Here is a 9,394-nt window from a genome sequence, read left to right as displayed (position 1 = left end):
CCCCCCCCCCCCCCAATATGCTTCCTGAATTTAAAGTCTCTCCGTGAAAGCATAGATTCTCTCATACTATTTACAATAATCATCTACATTTTTGTGTTTTATCAGTATTGATATTTGTATAATTTAGTTTCTTGTCCACAATGGTAAATCAGGCAATACGGAAGTGTATAATACATTGAACGAGATTATTAACATGATAAAAATGTTCAGTTCAAACCCAGTTCTTATGCATATATTTGTTAGCGTTACCCTAGTGACGTGTTATGTTCATACCGCAATATGCCTTTGTTTATCTAAGATAATATTCTTATTAACATAAACAACTAAAACAAACTGAGTTTTCTGTTCCTATGAAGTTTCACACAGATGGAACCGTTTTCCTGTTAATCATTAAAATAACTCCTATTAAGCAGTCAGAGGAGCACTGGCAGACTCATGCTGAATATGTGGATATGAAAACTTGAGAGCATTTCAAAGATGTGCGATATATTACAACAAATGCATCCATTATATACATTATAATAATTTTTTTGCTGATGCACTAATGGAGAAATACAATCAATACAATAAACAAAGCACCATCACAGATCACTCAACTCCCTGCCTGTAAACGAGCAGAAGAAAGAGCAAAGACCACTAGAGTAAAGATCAAGCTCATGCAGAGCTTAAAGGGATAAGTAGTTCTCAAATGTTTTGTTAAGAACCTTTTATTCCTTAAGAAGAGAAGCTTTGGTGTTACTGTTTGTGATCCTCGCTGTCTCGCTTTTATAAAGTAATAATAATCACAATAAGACGAGATTTATGGCAGGCTGGAGGTTATTCTAAATTTTAGAGGTTACTCAGTGAGTTTAAAGAACATTTTTGTTAGGAATTCAAATCCCTCTTAAGTTTTATCTTTAGAACAAAAAATATTGTAAGAAAAAGATAAGTACATTCTTAAGAAATGCTAAATATTGGTAACACTTTACTTAAAGCCTTTATGTATAATGCATTATAAAAGTAGTTTTAATGCATGAATTCTGCCTTGTAATACACCTTATGATGCATTGTACAATCTCATGAATAACTGTAACCACAGTTAATACAGTATAACACTTATCAATTCATTGTTACACTATGCATTTCAAATTCGGTTAAAATGATTTACGACAAGATATAATGTATTACAAATGCACATTACATTATGCATTGTACCCTTTAATAACCATTTATAATTCATTATACATAAAGGCTTTAAGAAAAGCGTTACCAACATATTCCTAACTTTATTCTTAAATTAAAAAAGAGGAAGACAATAGCAGTTAAGAAGAATTTCTTAAAAATGGCCCCAGTTCTCTTCAGATGAGCTTTGCACTACAGATAAGCATGTGCTGCCCAGAGAACTCAGGATAAGGGTTAACAGCTCACCGTCATGCTGTCTGGATGGTGGTAAAAATCACATATTTTGGACAGACAGCATAATCTGATGAATTTGAAAAAGGTCAACTTTGATTTGAACTTGCATGTGGGATTGATTGAACTCTGCAGGCATGAATACATATAAGTCATGGTGTCAGTACTGAAAGACACTTCTTTTGTCTTGTCAAAAAGCATTTAATCACATGTCACCATTGTGGTTCAATCACAGCAACATCATCATCACACGTCATCTCGAAACAAGATACAAACAAAGCATCAGAATTACAAAAGAACATATCGCAAAATTACTTAGAAAAATATCTCATATCTTCCGTAAACACTGTCATTTTAATACGCATAAGACTGTGTTAATTAAAATCTGATTTAAAAAAGAGGCTGAAATAAAAATGGCCACAATGAGCGAAGGCCTTTGGTAGTAAGACAGAAACACTTCAGCGGCCCGCGGGCTGATCGAGCGTCACGGCCGCTCTGGCAGTAGTGCTTGGCTTTAGCTGGCGATCAGGTGGCGGTTCCTGAGGCGGGCGGCAGGCACAGGCGTCGCTGGGCGATGTGAACCAGCACCAGCAGAAGCATCTCCGACGTGCTGCTGAGGGCCACTATGAAGGGCGCCTGGGATGCGTAGTCGGCCTCGGCCCGCTGAAACGACAGCTGCATGACAGCCAGCGCCAGGAGACTGTTCTGCACGCCCACCTCGATACTGACGGTCTTCCTCTGAGCCAGCGGCAGCCCCGCCAGCCGCGCCAAGCCACAGCCCACCAGCAGCCCACAGATGGGCACGGTCACGCCCGCCGCCACGATCGGAGGCCGCACGTTGGCCAGGATGGAGGAGCCCATCTGATAGGCCATGAAGATCCCCCCGACGATGAGCACGAAGCTGAAGGGGCGGATGAGGGCGAGCAGGACGCGGGTGACGGCGGGCAGGCGGAGCTTCACCAGCATGCCCAGCGAGATGGGAATGGCGATGAAGAGCAGCGTGCCCAGGATCTTGACGAAGGGCACATGGAGCGTGGCGTGGACCCCCAGCAGCCAGCCGTACAGCGCCGAGGACAGCGGCATGGCTGCGGCCGCCACCACGGTGGAGATGAGGGTCATGCTGATGGCCAGGGTGACGTCTCCACCCAGCAGCAGGCTGTAGAGATACCCCCCACCTCCACCCGGCGCCGAGCAGGTGATGACCAGCCCCAGCGCCAGCGCCTTGGGAAGGGACGCCAGGCGGGACAGCCCGAACGCGTAGAGCGGCATTATGAGGAACTGTCCCGCGACACCCAGCAGCAGCGGCACCGGCCTCTTCAGCAGACCCAGCAGAACCTCCACCTCCACCTTACAGCCAAACGCGCACTTGTTGATGAAGATGAGCGGCAGCAGCGCGAACAGGACGGGGTTCTCGGAGAAGTGCGACAGCGCGCTGGGCTCGAGGAGCCGGGCCGCGGGGTCATCGCCGCCTGCCGCCACCCTGATGGAGTAATCGCTCCGCTCCTCGATCAGAACCGGCTCCGAGTCCCTGTACAAGTCCAGCAGCTGGATGAGCAGCGGAGCCGTTCCCGGTACCCCAGACCGGATGCTGATGACGTAACTGCTCGCGGCTCCCGAACGTCCGCTGTCGCTCACGTTGAGGATGGAGATCACGTCCGGGTCCAGAGAGCTCACCCGAACTGTCTGTTTGAGGCTCTCGCGACCCTTCCGGCCTCCGGAGCCGCGGTACCTGCTGGAGATGACGATCACTCCCCGCGTGCTCTGGGGAAACTCGAACTCCTGCGAGGAGCCGTCGCCGATGTACAGGTACTGGACGGGCCGGTACCCCAGACCGGATGCTGATGACGTAACTGCTCGCGGCTCCCGAACGTCCGCTGTCGCTCACGTTGAGGATGGAGATCACGTCCGGGTCCAGAGAGCTCACCCGAACCGTCTGTTTGAGGCTCTCGCGACCCTTCCGGCCTCCGGAGCCGCGGTACCTGCTGGAGATGACGATCACTCCCCGCGTGCTCTGGGGAAACTCGAACTCCTGCGAGGAGCCGTCGCCGATGTACAGGTACTGGACGGGGCTCTGGTTCTGGTTCTGGTTCTGGTCGGGCTTTTCGGGATCTTCTGCTTGAGCGATTAACAGCAGACAGCTCAACACGAGCACTGCCTTCATGTCTCCACCCGCCGCACCGCTGAGAGCTGCCAGTGCAATCACCGATTCATTAGAGGGGGGAATATTTCTCCTCGTTCTGGCTCAAACACAGCTGCGGTCCGCTAATAACATCTTTAAATCTGCTCATGATCGTAAAGATCATACTCACAATCATCTCATGGCGGCTTAGACAGGGATTCACTCAGCACCGCCCAGAAACATCGAGCACGAACAGTTCAGACTCAGAGACGGTATTTCCGTGTGTTTCTCGTCATGTTTGCTCTTGTTCCGTCATCAGCGCTCGTGATTCCGGTCTGAGCAGCTCGTGCGGTTTCTCTGGGCGACTCCCTGCAGAAACAGCGAGTGGCTAGAAGGGATACAGCAAAAACTACTGGGCATGCGCACATCAATAGAGCCTACATTTTCTCTCACTGTACAACAATAATTAAAAAAAATTGCGTTATCGTAAGGGGTAGGTGTAGACGTTAATAAAACACAATCTAATAGGTAGAAAATGCAATTTATTGCATTTAGCGTCCGGTTTTTGCTGTGTCCCTTCTAGCCACACCCGGAGAAACGTACACCAGAGCGGAAACCAGCTCTGAAAGTGTTCATTTTCATAATTCAACTCTTCACTGCGCAATTCCAATACAGCGTCTTTTAAAGTATGTTCCCATCATTATTCAAGTGTAAATTATTATCCAAACAGTAGCTGAAACGCCGCAGACTCGGCGTTGGTCACGTGAGACCCGTTTCTTTATTAAACGCGCGCAAGGATGGACCAATCACAGCGGCTGGTGGTCACAGCTCGACGCGTTTTATGTGATCGTTTCAAAGAGACCGCAGCAGCGGATTTGCGTTTGTGTATCAGTTCCCGATTCTGGAAAACGACTCATTTAAACAATTATAATTTCAGTGTAGAAATGTCTCCAGTGAAGCATTAATGTCCTCTGATATTTGAAAAAGATTGAATTAAGGAAAGGGCTTTCTGAGCAGCATTGCGCCCCTGCAGGAACAACCATGTGTTTGATGGAAACCGGTGTTAAGAGAGAAACGCCCAGTGAAACTCTTCAGAAAACACCTTATACAGTCTGTGGAAAACACACGGAAGCACTCTGGCTCGTCGCCCAGACTATGGAAGCCGGTTGTGGACTAACCTCACAGACAATCGCGCTTTTTCCCCTCTCTACTGTAATGTCTCCTCGTGACTTGTCAACAAAAATGCGTCGAGATTCTTCAGAATCAGAATATTACAGAAACCATTGCATGCATTGTTTGCTGCCCTGATAACTCACCTGGCATTCAACGACTGATATGTTTATCTTCATGTATGATTGAGCTGATTTATCACTGTTTGTAAATCGCTGTTCCACGACACTCGGAATTGTCTTAAATTACTTACTGTACAACACTGAACATCGGTGATGATCAGAAATGTTCCTCGAGCAGCAAATCAGTACATTAGAATGATTTCTGAAGGTCATGTGACACTGAAGACTGGAGCAATGAACACTTTCGCATGAAAAAGTCATTCAATTGTACTCATATTTCACAAAATTACTGTTTTATTGTGTTTCTGTTGCAATAAACGAAGCCTTTGGTGAGCAGAAGAAACACATTTTTAAAAAGTGTGCAATTTTATTCAGTGAAAAGAACAAAAAGAAACATCCAGACAAGAAAGATCAGAAAATTTATTATGTGCTTGCATTCGATAAACATACAGTAATGGTAATAAAGCATGTACGTGTAGTGGACATTGAATTTCTAACATCTAATTATTTATGGCATGAATAACTGGAAGAGGTATTCTGCATTCTCAATCATCTAGCATCACTTCATGTCTTCCCATGCTGTAAATCAGCATTACTTGGGTGTAAAACGTGTCATATTTGGTGTTGTACAGGACGGTACTGACAGAACAGTGCTGTTAACAGAGCTTCTGTGGCTTTGATCTGGTTCTTCTGTCCATACGAGCTCAGAATCAAAACCACCTGCCGACAGCGAGGATTATCACCAGGAATCTACAGGTTCAGCTCAGAGGCTTTCACAAGCATGAACGAGCTGTGAACATCAGCATGTCAAATGTGGTTTAACGGACTAAGATGCTTAAAAAACAGCAGCATTGGAACATGCCAAATAAGACGCATTTCAGAACTGATATTAGAATGATTTGATTTATTTACATGATGAATGCTCAGAAGAAACTGATCTAACCCTACACCCGAGCTGATCCGGAGGAAACGCCGCACGACTGCAGCAGGAACCAAAGGCTCTTACAGAAATATGAGAAAATAAGATTGCATTACAATATGGTGTGTGTGTTTATATTTGGGCTGGATTCATACACTCTTGTAATATGATGGAGGCACTGAACGCAAGAAGCACCTAAGTAAGGCATGAGGAACCGAAGCAAACTCAAGAGAAAATCATGCCTTTCACGCGCTGTATACTACACTGACATTATGAACAGATCAGTCTCTATCAGGTTTAAATAAATATGCAAACTTCAATCAACACAGTGTCGGTAAAGACAATGAGCAAAACCCAAGAGCCCTCCTCTGCATCAGAAGCCCTGCGTAGAGTAGAAATGAGCTTCCTGATCTTTCTCGTCCGGAAATAAAGAGGGGAAATGACTTGTGCTCTTTTGACAGACACAGTCATGTTGGATGACGGAGACACTGAGAAATAAAGAGCTGACAAAGACGAAGGAGAGACAGTACATGTTTTCATCATAAAGTGTGGGAGAAAATGTGCATAAATGGACTGGGTTATAAAAACCAGCGTCCTCCACGCAGGAAAGGTTTGATTGAATCTCTGAACGCCATCAGTTACGTAAAGCTGCCAACCTGTAACACAACATCAACATCAGTCACCAACACTGAGTATGAGTCCATGCATCAGTAAACCACAACAGGTCCCAAACCAGATGAAACGAGCACTCAACAGCTTTAAAGAGATGAAATATCAGGCACAACTACTGGGGTGTAATGTGAGTGGTGACTCCGGAGGTGAGAGATGTACCGTCTGGAGAGCTGGTCTTCTTTGTCCTGCGAGCGCACTGACGTCTCTCCCAGTGACGAGGCTCCCGCCGGCAGCTGACTGAGCTGGTCCTCCACCTCCAGGCCGCTCTCCTCCGCGATCTGCAGGATCAGATCATCCACCTGCTCCTGCGGCGTGCTCAGCGTGGTGGCAGAGCTCATGGAGTCCTCCATCACCTGCACACACCAGCAGCTCTCAGAGACCACGGCCTGGGCTAAAATGCTCATGAGAAATAGGATCCAAAGGATCTCAGCACTCACCGAGGTGTGAACGTCTAGATTCTGAACCTGGCTCTCGAACTTGTCCATGACAGCCGACACTTTCTGCAGGTCCATGGAATTCAGAGCCTTATCCAGAGCTTTAGTCACCTGCGTCATGCTTTTCGTGACCTTTTGAAATAAAGCAGGATAAAGGCTGGACTCAGATCGGTTCTTAAGAGATGTTGAGAACAGCAATCAAGACACAGTCCTCGTCTCACCCCCTTCATAGTCACGGCCGTCTGGACCTTCGAGGCCACGGCGTCCACGCGAGACGCCATACGCAGCCAATTCAGACCCTCGTTCTTCTTGCGAATGGCATTCTCTGCGTACACACGAGCGCACTCCACGTTCTTCTGCTGGAGAGCCTGGAGAGTTACAAACACCAGATAAACAAATGAAGCTTCTTCTGCGAACACGTGAATCAGGAGTGACGGTTCAGCCGAGAGGTGACTGCTAATTTATCATTAATGATGAGCGCATGTGAGCTTTGAAATTAAAAGCTACATGTTGGATCCTTAAAGATAGGGTAGGTGATTTCAGAGAGGCTAGCAATAGCAAGCTAGCTTTGAAAGCATAAGATCCCACCCTCCCAGCATAATCACTCTCCAAAGCCACGCCTCTTCCAAAACACAGGCAGAGCAGAGGCTAACACGATGAGAGAGATTACCTCATGTCTCTTTCACCGGTGAGAAAACATTACAGTACAAAGTGCATAATATTACAATAATAATGGCTTCCATTCTCGCTCGCTCTGCAGTGGCGTAATGGAGCGCGCTGATGACGTATCATGTCTGCGCCAACAGGGTGTGCGGAGGTATGCAAACACATGCATTGAAAGGCAGGTAGGACAGCCTATCGTAGCCTTCAGACCGAGGAATATGATTGGGTACAAACATTTTATGGTCCTACGCCTTCCACAGACAATATAAATACATTTAGAGCACTTAACTTAGTTGTAAATGTGACCCTGGACCACAAAGCCAGTCATATGGTTCCTTTTTTTGAAATTGAGATTCATACATCATCTGAAAGCTGAATAAATAAGCTTGTTAGGTTTGTTAGGACAATATTTGGCCGAGATACAACTATCTGAAAATCTGGAATCTGAGGGTGCAAAAAAATCTAAATATTGAGAAAATCATCTTTAAAGTTGTCCAAATGAAGTTCTTAGCAATGCATATTACTAATCAAAAATGAAGTTTTGATATATTTACGGTAGAAAATTTACTAAATATCTTCATGGAACATGATCTTAATATCCGAATGATTTTTGGCATAAAAGAAAAATCGATAATTGTGAACCATAGAATGCATTTTTGGCTATTGCTACAAATATACCCCAGCGACCAGGATCACGTATGTGCTGTGACAGAACTGAGCACAACCCTGTGACTTTACCCATAAGCACTTGACGTGAAGATAACTGACACGCCCCTGTTTAAGGTTTTAAAGGCAGGGTAGGTGATTTGGTTAAAAAACATTTTATGTTTCGCTGGCTGAAACTCTCTTCACATCCCGATGGCAATCACAGACAAAGCTGATGTCACTATCACAGCCCACCCTGAAGCAGTGACGTCTCACATCTGCTGCTCTACCTTTTTTACTTTGGCTTGCTCAGCTTTGGAGTCTTTCTCTGCCTTTTTGGCCAGTCGCTCCAGCTGCTTCGCCGTGAACTGGTGAAAAAGACAAGATTCAAAGATCAGATGAGACTGCCATCATTAGTGCATCCATAGTGAGGGAAAGACAGAAATATATAGTCACCTTAAGCTGGAAGAGTGTGTCTGTGTGAGAGAAACACACCAACAATCAATCATTCAGCTCACATGATCAGAACTAGTGAACATGAAAGGCCTCGAGCCTTACAGGTTACATGTTTCCAGTTACACAGCAGCACTGCGAGTTAATACTGATAACAAGAATAAACTAATTCAACTACACAAGTATGACACAGAGCCTGGCAACAATCAAATCACACGTTAACGTGTGTGATGATGACACAGCATATCAGTTCATATGTATGAAACGAGATCATGATTCATTACAGAAAATCTGATCAGATGACATTCCTAAATGGAGTGTTTAACAGACATCGAGCGAGAGTTTTCCTACCGTCCATGTTAATGTTCACTGCAGTTTTATAAGGTCTGGTGGTTTAATTCGATGTTTTTCCGCTCGATTCGTTTGTTTATGTGTCTCCGCTCGGGCGTCTCTCTCTCTTCCGGGTTCAGCGGCTCACCGACGTCACGTGCCGCTTCTTCTTCGGGCTTCAACGGCGGCTTGAGCTCCGGATGTGTCACTAGCGCCTCCTCTGGAGCCGCTGTCCCCAGGAACGGTGCGAGTATCTATCACTTTGTCCACTCCTAGCACATTTAAGTATACTTTTTTACTAATTTTCCTTTCATTCATAATCTTTACATTTCTTTCATCAAGTCCTTTCTATGTGCTTCATATTTTCTGCATTTAACTAGTAGCTACATGATACCTGCTGACAATATAGTCACAAAGTGTCCCATTCTGAGCCTAGTCTCTTCTTTTCTGTGAAGCATACAGTAGGATACTTGTA

At 45.5% G+C, this 9,394-nt stretch overlaps 2 protein-coding genes across 3 annotated transcripts; both read right to left on the bottom strand.

The window, feature by feature from the left end:
- Positions 1-1,579: 1,579 nt before the first annotated feature.
- Positions 1,580-3,925, bottom strand: slc10a3 (solute carrier family 10 member 3). 2 transcript variants are annotated; one of them, XM_016252389.1, is made up of 2 exons: positions 3,262-3,925; positions 1,580-3,002 (listed from the first exon to the last, which is right to left on the bottom strand). In XM_016252389.1, exons 1-2 carry the CDS (start codon positions 3,551-3,553, stop codon positions 1,918-1,920), a joined length of 1,377 nt encoding a protein of 458 aa, XP_016107875.1. In that variant the 5' UTR covers positions 3,554-3,925; the 3' UTR covers positions 1,580-1,917. The 2 variants fall into 2 exon arrangements, with proteins under 2 accessions (XP_016107875.1, XP_016107874.1); XM_016252388.1 differs by having other exon boundaries at positions 1,580-2,967; positions 3,218-3,924.
- Positions 3,926-5,155: 1,230 nt separating this feature from the next.
- On the bottom strand, positions 5,156-9,392 carry chmp1a (charged multivesicular body protein 1A). Its single transcript, XM_016252390.1, has 8 exons — positions 9,314-9,392; positions 8,941-9,191; positions 8,593-8,612; positions 8,427-8,504; positions 7,050-7,196; positions 6,832-6,960; positions 6,554-6,747; positions 5,156-6,378 (listed from the first exon to the last, which is right to left on the bottom strand). Exons 2-8 carry the CDS (start codon positions 8,945-8,947, stop codon positions 6,357-6,359), a joined length of 597 nt encoding a protein of 198 aa, XP_016107876.1. The 5' UTR covers positions 8,948-9,191; positions 9,314-9,392; the 3' UTR covers positions 5,156-6,356.
- Positions 9,393-9,394: the final 2 nt, after the last annotated feature.

The sequence above is a fragment of the Sinocyclocheilus grahami genome, unplaced genomic scaffold (genome assembly GCF_001515645.1).
Source record: "Sinocyclocheilus grahami isolate Dianchi unplaced genomic scaffold, SAMN03320097.WGS_v1.1 scaffold1103.1, whole genome shotgun sequence".
NCBI classification, from domain to species: domain Eukaryota; kingdom Metazoa; phylum Chordata; class Actinopteri; order Cypriniformes; family Cyprinidae; genus Sinocyclocheilus; species Sinocyclocheilus grahami.
This window is presented reverse-complemented; position numbering and strand designations above follow the sequence as displayed.